The sequence below is a fragment of the Ovis aries genome, chromosome 16 (genome assembly GCF_016772045.2).
Source record: "Ovis aries strain OAR_USU_Benz2616 breed Rambouillet chromosome 16, ARS-UI_Ramb_v3.0, whole genome shotgun sequence".
In the NCBI taxonomy this organism is placed as follows: domain Eukaryota; kingdom Metazoa; phylum Chordata; class Mammalia; order Artiodactyla; family Bovidae; genus Ovis; species Ovis aries.
In genome coordinates, this window is record NC_056069.1 from 36,773,100 (window position 1) to 36,789,261 (window position 16,162).

A 16,162-nucleotide genomic window follows, 5' to 3' on the forward strand; every position below is an offset into this window, starting at 1 on the left:
AGGACCCCTACACCTAGCCTGGAATGTTCCCCCTTGGCTTCCCCTCCTCTCCACCTACTACCCCTATCAAGCCCCAGTTTGAGTTCCAAATATGGTCATACTTAAGGCCCATAGCCTCAGGATATCCTGTATTCTTTATCATTTTTTGTTTGTGTTTTCTCTTCCTTCCAAGAATCTGCCTGCAATTCGGGTGACCTGGATTTGATCCCTGGGTTGGGAAGATCACCTTGGGAAGGGAAAGGCCACTCCAGTATTCTGGCCTGGAGAACTCCAAGGACTGTATAGTCCATGGAGTCACAAAAAGTCGGACACGACAGAGCCACTTTCACTTTCACTTTTTCTCTTCCCCTGCACTTCGGGCACCGGGAGCGCCCATGATTTTGACATCTTTCAGGTAAAGATCCGCAATGAGTTCTGATGAAGATGACGATAATGGTGAAATGGGAAATTAGCAAGGTGATGAACTCTTTTTCTCAAAGAGAAGATGAGATGTTTGAACCATACTTGCCTCTCTCCTGAGTTTCTGGCAGGGTTTTCCAGATGAGAGGCTGAGATCTAAGGACACTGTGAGATTTCTTAGCAGTGTGTTGCTATTACTTTATCAGGGGACCATCCATCTATTCAGCACAAAAGTAGTTCTCTTCTGGATGGCAAATTGTTCTTGTCTGGACGATGTTGAGGAACATCAAATCAAACATATCTTTGTCTCCTGGAGAAAGGAGAAGAGGTGGACACAGAGCTATTGGGGGGCTCTACTTCCAGTATCTGGGGACTTTGAGATGGTAACATCAGGCCATCCCCTTGTGCCCAAGACACTGAATGCTTGCTTCCTGGCAGTCACTCTGGAAGCAGCTTTGTTTCTCATTGTCCGTGAAGGTCTAAGATTTTTGTCAATGTCAATTATAGTACTTTTAAATATTGGGCTTTATAGTGGGGGATCTTGAAAAATTTTAGACTTTTTCACCTCTTCTGTAGTCGTTGGAAGGTTGTAATCATCTAAAAAATGTTCTTTCAAAACTAAGTGTTTGCCTTAACTCTAAGTTAATTTTATACTTCCTTTTCTATTACTATTTAAGATAATTCAAAAGGATTTAATGTTTTGGAAAAGTCTGAGTCCTAGAACCTATCAAAATAGGTAAGCCTCTTAGTTTGGCTCGCAAAAAGAATCATATTAATGATTATTATAATCATTAGGGGAAAGAAAACTAACTGGTACCTCAACCCTGGCTGCACTTAGAACAGCTTAAAACAAAATACCAACTCCTGGGCCCCACCACCCAAGCAATTCACATTTAATTGCCCAGGAACAAGGCCGAGGCATGGGTATGTGTTTGCAATCTCCCCAGGGTTCCGCTTGCCAGGTAAAAATCACATCTGAGCACCTCACATATACCTCTATTACGGCATTTATCATTTTATACTATGATTACTTGTGTACATGCCTCCCTCTCCTTAGAGATGGTAAGCTTCCAGAGAAAGAGGAGTCATATCTTATCTATCCTTGAGTCTTGTAGTAGACAGAGGTTTGTTAAACTCCCAAGTGCCTGCCATTAACACAGCTCCTTCTGGGTGCCCAAATCCTGTGCAGGGAAGGCAAAGAGGAACTCTAGGAAGTGTCTTAAGTGAAGATGGCCAGTCTTGGAACCATGAGACCCAACAACGTAGACATGGGTGATTAGTCCGGGAATAAGAACCTGACTAAGGTCTGTTGTGCTCCAGGGTGCCCAGTAACCCGTATGTCCTGACTGAAAAGCTCTCAGTCCATCTCGAGCACCTAGCTAGTGCCCAGTGGGGCCAATAAGATCTTCTCACTGAAGGAGTTTAAATGTGAGATCAACAGAGAGCTGAGCAGTTGGTAGCAGGAGCAGAAGCCAAGAGACACCCGGAGAAAAACAGAGAGAGAGGAGCTGAATCACGTTGGCGGCTCAAGGGACGGCAGATGCCTGTGGCTCAGGGGGGCAGCAAGATAACCCAGTCACAGAGCCGGATCCTGAATGACCTTCCAGTTCCTGAACTTCAATCCAGTTTTCGTGAGGCCTGGCTGGGTGGCCTTTCCGGAAGGCTTTTCAGAGACACGTGGCTGAGCAGTGAAGATTCCGGTCAGCCTTCCTTCCACAGTCAACTCCCATTACTTAGGGTAAACTCAGTGGTATCTGTGCTCTGCAATGCCCCCAAAGTCCCAGTCGGCACAATCCCCAGGGTCTAGCACTTTGCCTGGCACAGCAGCGAGCGCTAAATCATTGCAAGTGTTTGAAAGGCAGGACCATCCCCAGTGGAAAAGCCTTCAGAAAATGAAGAAATCATTCACAGTGAAGAACACCGGCGAGGGTTGCCTTCGAATTCCAAAAACAGTGTTAAAGTAGGATAAGTATATTAAGCTTAGCCCATTTTCAAACCCATCTACATTTCTACTGTAATCTATCAAAGGAGGATATGTCACATTCTGCAGAACTCCAGTAGGCATCCTAATTTCAGCTAAGGTATGTCTGGATGACTTGATTTTCACTCCGCTTAACCTTAAATCATGGTAACATTAATAACAATTTTCCTCCCACGCTAACCTCACTGACAAACTTCCAAGGTAGCCGATAGTTGTCTTTCAAGACGTTTAGTAATATGGGCTCTTCCCCCCACACTGCCACACACAATTCCCCTGTCTATTGTCTGTATCAGTTACTCCACCAACACATACTCCTCAACAGCCGGATGAGTCATAAAATAAGAGGTACATGGATGTAAACTGAGCCTGTTTATGCTCTCCCTGGCCCCAGCTAATAAAATAAAAGAGGTCCCACTGAATTCAGGTCCAGTGGCTTCCGGAAAACAGGTTTCTGCTTAGCAAAGACATACCTTACTCAGTACATTATTTTAAAGGTAGAGCTAATTTCATGCCCTGGGTGAATGCAACGGATTTATGGGGAGAGTCATGTGCAGGGTGTGTAAGGACTTGCCCTCCTCACGTCCTCTACAAAAGAAGGCTCTGGCGCGTCTGGTGGTGAGCAAACCAACAAAAGGAATGCCTAAAAGGTCTCACAGAGATCAGGAATGGGCACTGGGTCCCTGCTCACTGGAAACTCAGCACCCAAAGCAGTGCTTGCTTAGGTCTCCCATCTGCATTTTCGAAAATACAAGCAGGTTTAGTCCAACCTCCCCCGACCTGTTCTCAATCAAGTGATCTTACGCCTCTGGAACTGGGATTCTGAATGTATGTGTCTACCCCACGTCTGGTATTATATTACAACAGCATGAAAATGGAGCCTAGGACCGAGGAGCGGCCAGCCTCAGAAGCCTTCTTCATTGCCTGCCGTGTAATACATGATATGCAAAGCCTCTGACTTCAGCCAGCAGATATGTGGAGACCGCGTTGGCCCTAGCATGGGGGATAAACTAATGTGTGTTTAGGTCAGAAAGCGAATCAGAAAAGCCACTGAAGGGCACGTCACGGAGTGAGAGCCCTATAAATTCTGCTCCAGTCTCAGCGTCCCCTGGCAAATACTCGGCTTCCCTCCCTGGGCCGCTGCGCATCTCTCCTTCGTAGTGCTGGAGAACTCCGGCCAGCAGCAGCTCTCCTCGCCACTGCCTTCTGCCCTGCAGAAAAGCCAGAAAGCTAGACATCGAGGTGGAAGGAAAGCCTTCGACAGGCGCGAGGAAAGCCCAGTGCAGCTCTCCACTCGACAGAGCCCGGGCTCAGAGAGCTAGGCGCGAGGGCGAAGCCCGGCGCGGGCGCCGCGGTCAAGTTCGGATTGCCCCCTTCGGTTGGTCCGCGCAGAGCTCCGCACATTCCTCCGGATCTTCCCGGCGAGGAGGAAGCGCGAGCCCGGCCGCGTCTCCACGCGCTGAGCGCTCTCTCCCTGCACCCCGGGGAGGGGCCCCTCGCGTCACCCACTCGCACCCGGAGCCCCCCGCTTCGGGAGCTCGGGCGCCTCCTCGCTGTTCTCCTTTCCCTCCCCGCCAACGCCGCCGCTCGACCCCTCCCCTCCCGGGGCCCCGCGCCTCCCCTCCCCCACCCCGGCCCCCGGCCCGGGCTCTCCAGGACCAGCCTGCGCTCCTGGCGCCCTCATGTCTTCGCGGGACTCTCGGCGCCGGTTGACGTGGTGTCTCGTTCGGATTTCCAGGCCAGACCTCAGCTCCGGCGGCAGCATCAGCCCGGCCAGTCTCGTGCTCTCCGGCGCGGCGCCCCAAGAAGGCGCAGAGCGCGGCCGCCGCCGCTGAAGCGCCCGCCGCGCCCCGCGCCCGCGCGGCCCCGGCTGAGAGCGCGGCGCGCGCAGCCCTGTCACCCCCCAACCAAGGCAGCGGCGGCTGCTCGGACCTTGCCTTCTGGGGGTGCGGAGAGCCGGCGGGGGAGCTGTCGGCATCCCTCGCCCTTCTCACGGCGGCGGCGGCGGCTGGAGCCTTGGCCGCCGCCTCCTGCGTGCCCTCCCTGCCGGGAACGGCCCCAGGATTGCGAACTCGCGCCCCTAACCTGTTGGGCGGGGCTCCGTGCTCCTGCCCTCGGCCCGGATGGGTCTCCTGGCTGGGACTCGGGGCTCCTGGAGTTAATGTCCAGCTGGGGGTCTGCGGAGACCGGATCCGAGGTGAGTGGGGGAGAGGGCCTAAGGGGAGGCTGGCGCGGCGGGCTGCGGGGCGCGGCGGGCTGCGCGGCGCTGGAGACAGAGGGGGGCGCGGCTGGACCTCAGAACGGGCAGTGGGTCTAGAAAGAGAAGAGACTAAGAGGGAACCGAGACACTGGGAGGACAGAGAAAGAGAAGTTAAACTGGAGACAGGCTGGCCTTGCAGAGGGACAGTTTGCCTTTCCACGTGGGCAAAGATCTCTGGGGTCCCTCATGCCTCTCTCTAGACCCCGAGGTATTCGACAGGGACAGTTTCCCTCCCCGACTCGGCGGGGCGCTCTTCTGTCAAGTCCTGGGAAGGTGCCGGGCTGGGATCGTCTTTGAACCCACCACTGCCAAAGTTGGGTCCTCTGTGGAGGCGCTGCTGCATAGATATCATTACTGGGGTGTAACTTGTTTTGGTCTGTTCCGAGGGAAAGTGTAGGCCCCGGGAGGGGCTGCTGCTAAAGGTGCTGAGGACCTAAAAACAGAGCGCTCATCTTCTCTGGAGCCGTCTTGCAAATCTACATTCCTCGCCCTTTTCTGAACCCGGTTACTTGTATGAGCCCGCAATTTCAACTAACCATCCCCGTCGAGGTTAAGCGAGGGGCTTCCGGGATAGCCCAGGACCTGGGTCTTCGTCTCCAACAGACTTTCGAGCCTCAAGGTCTCCCCTACGCCATCTAAGTGATGACTTGAATGACCGCTTTTCTCCTGCACTCTGTGCCACCTCCCCAGTTAACATTCTCCACCACTACCTTGCACAACCTCAGGGCTGATTTCGCCGCCTTTTGGTTTCCAGCCCCTCTCGGGGCGGGAAATAACTTTCCGCGGACCTCCCCAGCCTTCTGGCGCCTCCCTGGTTTCGGCGGTGGCAAACCGGTCTGCAGAGCCGACGCGCGCACTCCGGGGGAGCTGCCCAACCCGGTGCTCGCAAAATTTTTGCTCATTGGTGGGGGCAAACACAACTCTCCTGGGCGCTGCCGCGGATATGTTAGAGCGCACTCGACTCTTGCACAGTATTTTCGATGTTCACTTAAGTACTCCAAGGAAGAGATGCTACTGCTAACCTCGCGCACGCACCTCTACCCGCAAAGCTCCAATGCGAGCTTCTGGGCTTCCGCCCATCGGCGACCGGGTTTGCACTGAGTTTCGCCATATCTTCGCTTTGGCAGGGTTCAGGGACAGTAGCGCCTTTACAACAAGTGTCAGGTGTCCGAGGAGCCCGCAGCGTCCCCAGCCCATTCTCGCAAGGGGTTCGGGTGCATTCTGGATCTGAAACACGGCCTCGGGCCCTTGACCCATTCCCAGACTGTCTGCAGAAAGCGTGGCTCATTCTTTTCCCTACTGCGGTCTTGGGCCCAACTGAGTAAGTCCACCGTCAGTTCAGGATACAAGGCACAGCTGAAAAGCAATACATCTTTCAGCAACTTCTGTCCGTATTCCGAAAGAAAGCCTCCGAGTTACAGCGCGCCCCCACCCATCCACTCCCGCCTCCCCTTTTCTCCTCCTGAGACCTGGATCTCGAGGGCAAACCTCCCAGCCTGCCAGACACGGGAAAGTGCGGGGGCACTGGCGGCGGGAGCGCTTACCCGCGGCGAGGCTGTCACAGAGACGCGGGGGAGGGAGGGGGAGTTCAAAAACCAGGTTGCCGAGAAACCAGCTTAAGTGAAGCGGGTAGAGAAAAATCCGGGAGAGAGGATAAGAGCGGTAGGAGAGGATGAACAGCAGGGATGCTGGTGAGGATATCCAAAAGTTCCGGGGGGTAATTTGGATTTGGAGAGGATTGGGGGGTAGTGGAGAGCGTTCGTGCAGCGGTTCTATACTTAAAGTGGCAAGGCAGCCGCCCCGCCGCGTGGGCGCTTCGGGACTCCGGCGGTTTCTGGTGCCCCCTGGTGCTGGGAACTCAGAAGCGCCCGGCGGCGAGTCCCGCAGTCCGGCTCCCTGGGGCGTCCGTCCTTTCCGCCCCAGGCCTGAGGATCACCAGGTGCCAGTGCCCGCGACTTCCCCTTTTGCTCTGCTGGACGCAGAGAGGGACCAGCCTGTGGGGTACCGGAACGGGTGCGGGGGCACCTAGCGGAGGAGATCTTGTTTATTACCGCATGTGGCAGTGCGTTGGGCAGTTGGCGCGCGTAGCAGAGACTGCCGGTTGCTGCAGAAACACGTCGGACAGATGTGCTTTGAGAAAGCGATAAAGAGACCGACAGGGAAGCCACTGGGTGTGTTGGGGGTGGGGATGTGGGGACCCCACGGGGATCTGGGAAAAACCTCCCCTTAGACCGCTGTGAACGCTCAGCCTCCAGACTCCCTCCGCCCGGCAAACACCGGGAACTACAAAGCCGCTCTGACTACAGCCTGCGCGGGCGGTGCTCAGAGGGAAGAAGACGCCCTTCTCGCCCGCGGGAGGTGGGCGAGCTCTTTTCAACCGGCAGAGGGCGGGGGCGGGAGCCTCCTTTGGACGAGGCGGGGAGTTTTCCTCTGTGTCCTCTTTTGCCAGCTTCGTCACACTTCTAATTGAGGATCTCCACGTCCAATTTAAAAAACCCTCCGCCTGCCAAGCAGAAAAAAAAGAAAAAAAAAAAAAAAGGAAAAACCCTCTTAGTGAGGAAGGGAAACCTGGTGCCTCTGTCGCTTCCTGCCGGCGGGCACCGCGATTTGGGACAGCGCATTAACCGCGCGCCTCCCTGCCCCTCCGGGCAGCCAGACAGTTCGCACGCGCCGGCGATCTGGCACCCGGGCGAGGGGGCAGGAGGCCTCGCGTTCCAGCGTCGCCTCTGCTCGAGCGCTTCGCAGGGCTCTTTTTGCACGGCCTGGGTGAGGTGTTGCCTGGGGCCCCCGCGCCTCAACCCAGAGCCTTTCCTTTTCCCCGGCTTTGTAAACCAGCCAGGGGGGCATGGAGCGCCGGGAGCCTCAGGGTTTAGGAGCTCGTGGTCTCTACAGACTCCCCGAGCCCAACAGCTGCCCAACAAACAGACCCCCAAGGAATGGAAAATGCATTCGTCTCCGCAGCGGTGGGAGGTGGCGGTCGAATTAAACGCTTCCCGGGGTGGCCTGCACTGGAACCCCGAGGGCGTTCTGGGTAGAGATGGGGGTGGGGGCGGTTGCTGGAAGGGAGGCGGGAGCTCCTGGCGACTGATGGAGAGGAATGGGGTCGAGGTTTTTATTTTTACCTGGGAACTGCCTTACTCTCTTCCACTGAAAAAGTTCAAGGAGCTTTTCCTAAGAATCTCTTTTACTTGGAGGAACGGGGATAATCAACTGCACGAATCTCGTAATTTCCACTTTAGAATGCCCTTGGAAATTAGAACGCTGGCCATTGGGGAGGAACCTCAAGGTGCCCGGGTCTCCCCCCGACCCCGTCTCCTTATTGCCTGGAGTTGGGCCCTGAGTTGAGAGTACCCCTTTTCTCACCCGCCCTCAACTGCGTGACCCTCCTTTCTAGGGGTGCGAGGATTGAGAAGCCAAACGGAGCCCTCTAAGAGGAACTGAGCCCCCACCGTGCGCCCTTTCCCGATCTAGACCTTCTGGTGCCCGCCCTCCTGTGTAGCGTCCCCGACAGGGTACGATCGTCCAGGAGTGACTGTGACCCGGGGTGGGGAGCTCGAAACCCCTCTGCGAGGGGAAAGGATTTAAGGCCAGAATCTTGCAAAAATGTAAAAATAAAGAGTGTATTCGAGTACACCACGAACATTTTCAAGACCGAGGCAATCCCTCCCTAACTGTAACGCTAAAGCATTTATTGAACCCTTACGTTATGCGTGGTTAGGCCTTTTCATATGTTAATATTCATAACCTTAAGAAGTGGAAGTCGTATTTTAAACCGAGTTGAAACTTTGGAAAGTTCAGGAGCTTAACACAGATATTCCTGATCAGCCTCAAAGTCTTTAAGTCCCCACTGGCTTCTTGTTCCGACGACAAAACACTAATTGAAATGGCAGGAATGAAGCTTGGGCAGGGTTCGTGGTGCCACTGAGCCTGCCCCGCTAGCTGAGGACAGGATCAGGACCCCGGGCGGGCTAGTCTCTTGCTTGGGTTCAGCGCTCGTTCTCCGGGGAGGGGTGGGGGTGGTCTGTGGGAGCTACTGGACGGGGCGGGAGCACAGGGTGAGGGTTGCCCAGTCGCCCCCCAGAATGGGGATGGGATTGCGCGCCAGTATTGCTGTCGTCGTATTGGTACTGGCGGGGGGAAGCAGCCCTGCCCCGAAATCCTGGGATCCGATGGCGGAAGAAAAAAGCAGTTGTCTGTTGGAAGCCGGAGAGGCGCACCCCGAAGCGGGGACAGGCAGGGCGCTGGGAAGGAAAGAAGGGTGGGGGTGCCTGGGAAGCGCCCGGCCGCAGCGGTCCGGAAGGAGGGCGGTGCCAAGTCTGGAGGGGAGCCCCGGGGACCCGCGCGGGCCCCAGCATCCAGGCCTAACGTGCTCTCCCCGGTTCTGCGCCCCCGCCCGCCCGCCCGCACAGGTGCCGCGGCCGGACGGGACTCTAAGATGAAGTTATGGGATGTCGTGGCTGTCTGCCTGGTGCTGCTCCACACCGCGTCCGCCTTCCCGCTGCCCGCCGGTAAGAGGCCTCCCGAGGCGCCCGCCGAAGACCGCTCCCTCGGCCGCCGCCGCGCGCCCTTCGCGCTGAGCAGTGACTGTAAGAACCGTTCCCTCCCTGCAAGGGTCACCCCACCCGCCGCCCGCACGCACCCCCAAGTTAGCCCCGGCCGCAGAGTGGCCTCCCAGGGGAGAGCCGCGCAGGCGCCGGAGCCCCCTCCCGGTGCGCCGCCACCAGCTGGTGCCCCAAGGCTGCAACACCTAGTCTGTGTATGGCACGCGCTGGCTTTGCCCAACACAGAGGGTAACACACTTTTCTGCTGCTCGTTTAGATTCCGATCAACAGCTGTTTTCCCCACCACTACCACCACCACAGGAAAACACACAGTTGTTCTCTTTTCTCTGCCTCCCCATCACACACATACACACACACACACACACTCACTCACTCACTCACACCCATGTTTTGTTCCAAAGCCCTCTATCTCTGTTTGGGTGTGCCTGGCTATGCTGAATTGAGAACAATTGCTTTTCCATCCTAAACTGCCCTTGCAAGGGAAGAGGCTGAGGTTTCACAAAACCATGCCAGAGTCAGAGAAAACACAGAAAGGCCTTGATTTCCAGAACAAGCATCTGGGCAGTGTCAAGTGTGTTCAGGAAAGTTCCGGTTCTAGAAAGAAAATGATAAATAGTGCTGGGCTGGGGCTAGGGGGGAATAACAAAAAACTGTAGTTCACTCCACACATGACAATGTTAACTCTTAAGACTAGATTATTCATATTGGAAAATAAATCTGTGATTTGCCTCTCGAAATGTCTTAGCAGTTTATCAGGGCATGTCAACTATGATTTGATATAATCTACCCTCTGCTCTTGAGAAGTTTATCTATTGCGTAAAGCAGAATATGCTTCGTCACAAGTTAGAGATTACTAGGGAGGAATAGAAAATTTGCATAACCCCAAACTAAAGCAACAGTAAACCATAGCCATAACCATGCTGGCTACTCCCCATTTCTATTACCCTATTCTGCGTTTGAAAATTATTGTGATCATAGGCACCACTGGAAAGGGCTCCAAAGTCAGCTGTATGCTGGAGTCCCCCAAACCTGTGGCCTTGGGCTAAAAGTAGCCCAGGAAATGTGATGTGCTTATCTTATGCTTGATTACAATAAAAGCATCTTCTTCCTGAAGTCCCAAGAAAAAGTGCATTTTTCTAAGACAAATGAAGTCTTCAAGAGTGACTTAGGGTTAGAGAACACAGTTTGATTCCCTTGAAACTGAAGTAACTGTTCCAAGAGTGTATGTCAGTTAGTTGTATAAACCTATTTTTAAAGGTTTTGGTTTCAGCCACAAATTTCTATCCTAGTGTATATAATGTTTCTCCAGTAGAAACTTAAAATGCGCTTTAGTGCCATAGTCTTCAGAACAGTACCCATGATGGCTAAATGGCTTTTCATTCATTCAAATAGCCTAGGTCAGAGGACCAGGAGCCCAGTGTAAGGTAATAGTTTTCTCACCAAGGCGCTCTGGAGGAAAAATGACTGTGCCTGATTATGAAGCTGATTAGTTCATGGAAATTTAATAACATATTAGTATCCTGTCTACCTAGGCTTATTTAATGCTGGCTCCTGCTTCTGGCTCTGCTTTTGGCTAATTTTGTCACCTCAGACAAATTACTTACTGCCAAACTCAATGAACAGTTTACAACTGTACAGTAAAGGAAGGCATTGCCAACATGCCAGTGACTGAGATTTGGCCTACCCCAACCTTCACGCTCCACCCTAACCTTCCTTTGGGAAGAGACTCATAAGACCCCTGCTTACTGGACTCACCTGGTGAGCTCTAGTGACTACTGGTGCTGGGCTTCACCCAGAGAGATTCTGATTTAATTGGCTTAGGGTGTGGCCTGGGCAACTAGAGATTTAGGTGTTCCACAGGTGAGTCTAACGTGCAGTCAGGTGAATCCCTATGCCTTGATAATACCCTAAGAAAATCTGTGCCTCATGTAAGGTCCAGCCAGTCACAAAGCAAGCAAGGTAACGTTAATCTTATTGATTGGGGTGGGGGAGTTGTGGGGGAAGGGAGGTTTTTTCCAAAACTGATACTAAGTCATCAGTAGTATCAGTAGTATCGATGGACAAGATTCTGACTACTGTATTTACATTTGAACCAGCAGAGCACACCCGATTCTGTTTTATCTATGGGAAGACCCAATAGATCCTTGAAAGAGAAATGTTCCCAAAGAGAAAGTGAGCTGCATTCTAAGCCAAATTGACTTCTTTCCAGGTATGTTCAATTCGGTAGCAAGTTGTCAGTGCGGGGAAGGCAGGATAAAGACAATGTGCAGACTTTGAACACTCAACCAGTGTCAACATGCCCCTGTCACAGTGCTGACATTTATATCCTGCACTGTACACCGTGCAGTTAAGGCTTATGTAGAAAACATTAAGTCATTCATCATTTGAAAATAGAAAGTGCCATAAATACTGATCCCTCTTCTTGGAATGCTTGGAACTTAGTAACTGAGCAAAGGCGCTCTCGTGCTACCTGAGTCAGTCATTCTGTACTGTTCAAAGGGGGCTGGACTGCACCCTGTCTGCACATTCCCCCTTGAGATCGCATGTATTCTGCTGGTTCTGATGTAAATGAAGCAGCCAGAATCTTGTTCCTACCATTATCACATGTTGAACTAACCAAGTAGAATTCGTAACTGGCCCACTTGTCTGCACAGAGGTTGACGATAAAGTTCATGGGCTGTGGCTGCTTCTTGTAGCAGCTTCAAACTTGTCTAAACTTAAAGACGCGTGGTTTTCCTTTCTGGTCATCCAAGACTTTTCCGTTTCACCATCTTGGTTTTTATTTTATCATTGTGCTTTTTACCTGTGTCTTCACTAACGAGTGATTAGAGCAGGCCTGAGGCATGTAAAAGGTGAAACTAGAAGGTCTTGTGCACAGATGTCATGGCATTTCAGAGCTGAAAGGTAGCCCCTAAAATTCCCAGGCCTAAAGATGTAAAGCAGTTTATCCAAAATGCCAGGGTTCCATGATGGCAGGAGGAAGATTGCTAAAGCCAGAACCTGAGTTTCTCTAAACCACTGAATTGCAGAGTGTTCAGCCTTGCTACCTAGGAGAAAATACTTTATATGGGAGGAAAGTTTTCAACTAATGAATAAAACTGTGTTGAACAGGGTTGCTTGAAGTTTTTAAAGGTTTGTTAATCATAGTCATATACCAGATCTCAGCTGTGCATGATAACTCTAAATGTGTTTCACAAAGCATAAAACGCACGTGCTTTTTAAAACTTTGTGATCTAAAAGCACTTATTCATTCAACAAGTAATTAATGTATGCCTGTGTGTGCCAGGCACTGTCCTAGGGCTAGGGAATCCTCAGAACACAGACAAAAGCCCCTGTCCTCACAAAATGTACTATCTAATAAAGGTACAGGGTGTGGTGCAATTTGGTGGCATTGTAAACTAAAACTAAACCTTGGTCAGAAAAGGTGGCCTTTGTGTGACCAGAAATCAACTAGAAGAAACACTGAGCATTGCTAAATTATAATTGCAAGTAATCCACAATGCATTGTAATATCCATTCTACCGGTTTGGCAGCAAGTCACAAAATTTCCTAGAGAAACAGTCTTGCAAATCAAGCCATCAAGTTCTCAGACTAACCCACAAAACTCTGTGTAACCTTGATCAATTTGAGATATGATTCACAATATTGTGAAGCTGCAGTCTCTTCCCAGATTGTCATTTCCCATAATCTGCAGAAGGGGGACACAGAGCGAGAAATCATGGAGTTTCAAAAAGCAAGAGCTCAAGTTCACATCAGTTCAGTCAGCCTGGCCACTTAACTGTTACTTAACAGCTCCCAAACCTCAGTTTCTTCATCTGTGAAATAGGAACACTATTCATCCTGCCTCCCGGGGCTGCTGGGAACAGAGTTACATGAGGCAATGCTTTGTAAAGCCCATGCCCCATAAACAACCATCGTACTAGCCACGCTGCTCCTCCCAACACGCACCCGGTGAGGGCCTTTTCTCCCGTCCCAGGCTTTCAGTTCAGCCTCTGCCAAGACATTGCTCTAAATGGTGGAATTTCAAGCAGCTCAACAAAGTACAGAGAGTGGAAGAAATGCAGGCCTTGCGGGGAGGCTATTTTGGGCCCCACAGTCAGTCAGTTGGGCCAGCCTTGCGTGGGATTCTGCCCCCGGGTCAGCTCCCCCTGGCTCTTCCCAGGTTTCACAGCTTCTTCCCTTCCCCATTTGCCGAGCCCACATAGTTCTACGGAATTTTTCCCACCAGATTCCCATGGTCATGTTAGGGAGACCCTCTATGTCCCCTATGGGGAGAAGGGAGCCAGGACACCATAAGATCCTTACATGTAAGGGAACAAGGAGGCTGTGAGCTGGAGGCTCCCTGTCTTGAGATAGAGCATTTCTGTTTTAAGTGATCCCACCTGGATATTTAATCCAAGCTGTTTCACAAACCCCAGCAGAAGACTGTTAGTGAATTTAGTAAACTTTCAGCCTATTGATATCCAGCTAAGAAACCTTCTAATGCAACAAGGTAGTTAAATGTTAGGCTTTCAAATCTAATGTTGTGTGATACAGAGTTCAGAATAAATAAGCACTCTCCATCTATTTTTTAAATTATTGTTTTAGGGACTGTATGAACAGACAATACTGTAATAAAGTCCCTAAGTTGGAAGGGGGCTCTGCCATTTGGGATGAGGTGCTTGGAATCAAGAAATCCCATGTCAGGCTTTTAGGAAACACTGATTCCTCACTCAAGATCTGAGACCAACATCTCATTCTGGCCTCAGTCTGAAGACCTATTTCAAACTGTTGCTGTTCAGAGAAATCTATTTCAGGCTTAATATGAATTGGCCAGTCTTAGGACTTCAGGCCGATCCAACAGCCAAAGAATTATTCTCAGAAGATTCTCCTTTCACTGATAGAAAAATAAAAGCTCTCTAGCATTTTCCCTTCCAAATGTCCCTTTCTTCTTGGTTTATTTAGCACTTAATGGTCGATAGCCTCTTTATTCAATTAAAATGTATTCTTTAATCACTTGAGCTCAATCAGGAAGCAAGTATTAAATATCTTTCATGCTCTAGGTGCTGTGTGGGCATCTAAAAGGCAAAATTGTGGACTTAAATAGCTTATGATCTAGTTGTAAACTATGGATAGGCAGATGGGTGGGTGGGTGGGCGGACTGTCAGTCCAACAGATAGCTATGTCTACCGAGGCATGTGCATTAGCTGTGGTCATGGTAAGAATTCCTAGGGATGAAGTCACTAGGATTTGGAGATCATAGCAGGAAACAATTCGGTGGAGAGGGAGGATTTGAGCTAGCACTTGAAAGATGTGTGTTAAGAAAGGAAGGAAAAGGAAAAAGGGCACATTCCAGACCAAGGAGAAGCACAGGCAAGTTTGTGATCACGATATGGGGAAGGCGCAGGTGGTGGATACAAGGAGGAGGCCAGACCAGTCGCCAAGTACTGAGAACAGGTGGCGGGAAGTGGTGTGAAATTTAGGCTATCTCTGTAGGTGATACCCAGATTATGAGATGCTGTAAAATCCAGGAAAAGAAGGTGCTTGCTCTGTTTCTGATGGCAGCGGGGTGCCACTGGGGTATCTCAAGCAGGCAGGTGGCAGCAAGTGGGATCTCACTGCTAAGCCTTCTTGCTGCAAAAATTATTCAAGCCCCAGGCTTCATGAATCTATAGCATAGGCATATTTTTCATTTTAAAGTGTGCCCTTATTTTTAAAAAGTGTCTAGGCATGGGCATAATTGAATCACCCTGTTAACAAGTGAAAAGCTACAAGTAAAAACTTAAAGTTAGTATCATACAAATGAACTTATTTACAAAACAGAAATAGACTCACAGACTTAGAAAACAAACTTATGGTTACCAAAAGGGAAAGGTGGGAGGGGGTAAACTAGGAGTTTGATACTGGCAGATACACACTGCTGCTAAGTCATTTCAGTCGTGTCCGACTCTCTGCGACCCCACAGACGGCAGCCCACCAGGCTTCCCCATCCCTGGGATTCTCCAGGCAAGAACACTGGAGTGGGTTGCCATTTCCTTCTCCAACGAGTGAAAGTGAAGTCGCTCAGTCGTGTCTGACCCTCAGCGACCCCATGGACTGCAGCCTTCCAGGCTCCTCCATGGAACACTACTGTATATAAAATAGATAACCAACAAGGACCTACTGTATAGCACAAAGAACTATATTCAATATCTTGCAATAACTTATAATGAAAACCTGAAGAAGAGTAGATATATAAAGAATATATGTATCAACTATACTTCAATTAAAAATAAATAAAAACAAAAAATAAAGTTAGTATCATTACGCCTCTTTGCTTTTCATGTAGTAACCCAATTTTTAACAAATAGGGTTTTTTAATTTATTTTATTGAGTATAGTTGATTTATGTTGTGTTAATTTCTGCTATGCAACAAAGTGATTCAATTATATATACATATATGTATTCTTTTTTATATTCTTTTCCCTTATGGTTTATCACAGGATAGTGAATATAATTCCCTGAACTGTCAAATAGGACTTTGTTTTTTATCCATTCTATGTATAATAGTTTGCATCTGCTAACCCCAAATTCCTAGCCCATCTTTCCCCAACACCCCTCCCCCTTGGTAACTACAAGTCTGTTCTCTACATCTGTGAGTCTGTTTCTGTTTCATAGATAAGTTCATTTATGTCATATTTTAGATTCTACATATAAGTGATATCATAGTTGTTAGTCTTTCTCTTTCTGACTTACTTCACTTAGTATGATTACCTCTAGGTCTAGCCATGTTGCTGCAAATGCCATTATTCCATTCTTTTTAATGGCTGAGTAGTATTCCTGTGTGTGTGCGCGTGTGTGCGTGCACACCATGTCTTCTTTATCCATTCATCTGTCGGTGGACATTTAGGCTATTTCCATGTCTTGGCTATTGTGAATAGTGCTGCTATGAAAATAGGGATGCACGTATATCTTTCTGAATTACAGTTTTGTCGCTGGATCATA

At 50.2% G+C, this 16,162-nt stretch overlaps 1 protein-coding gene across 4 annotated transcripts in view; it reads left to right on the plus strand.

Annotated features, from left to right (window-relative positions):
* Positions 1–4,242: 4,242 nt before the first annotated feature.
* The window catches only part of GDNF (glial cell derived neurotrophic factor), a 28,409-nt gene continuing 16,489 nt past the window's right edge, over positions 4,243–16,162 (plus strand). Inside the window, exons 1-2 of one of the 4 annotated variants that reach the window (XM_060400487.1) lie at positions 4,243–4,574; positions 9,047–9,223. In XM_060400487.1, the coding sequence (XP_060256470.1) occupies positions 9,073–9,223 (151 nt within the window). In that variant the 5' untranslated portion in view covers positions 4,243–4,574; positions 9,047–9,072. Of the gene's footprint in view, positions 4,575–9,046; positions 9,224–11,125; positions 11,409–16,162 lie in introns of those variants that run through there. The other 3 variants (XM_060400488.1, XM_060400486.1, XM_060400485.1) reach the window with 3 other exon arrangements.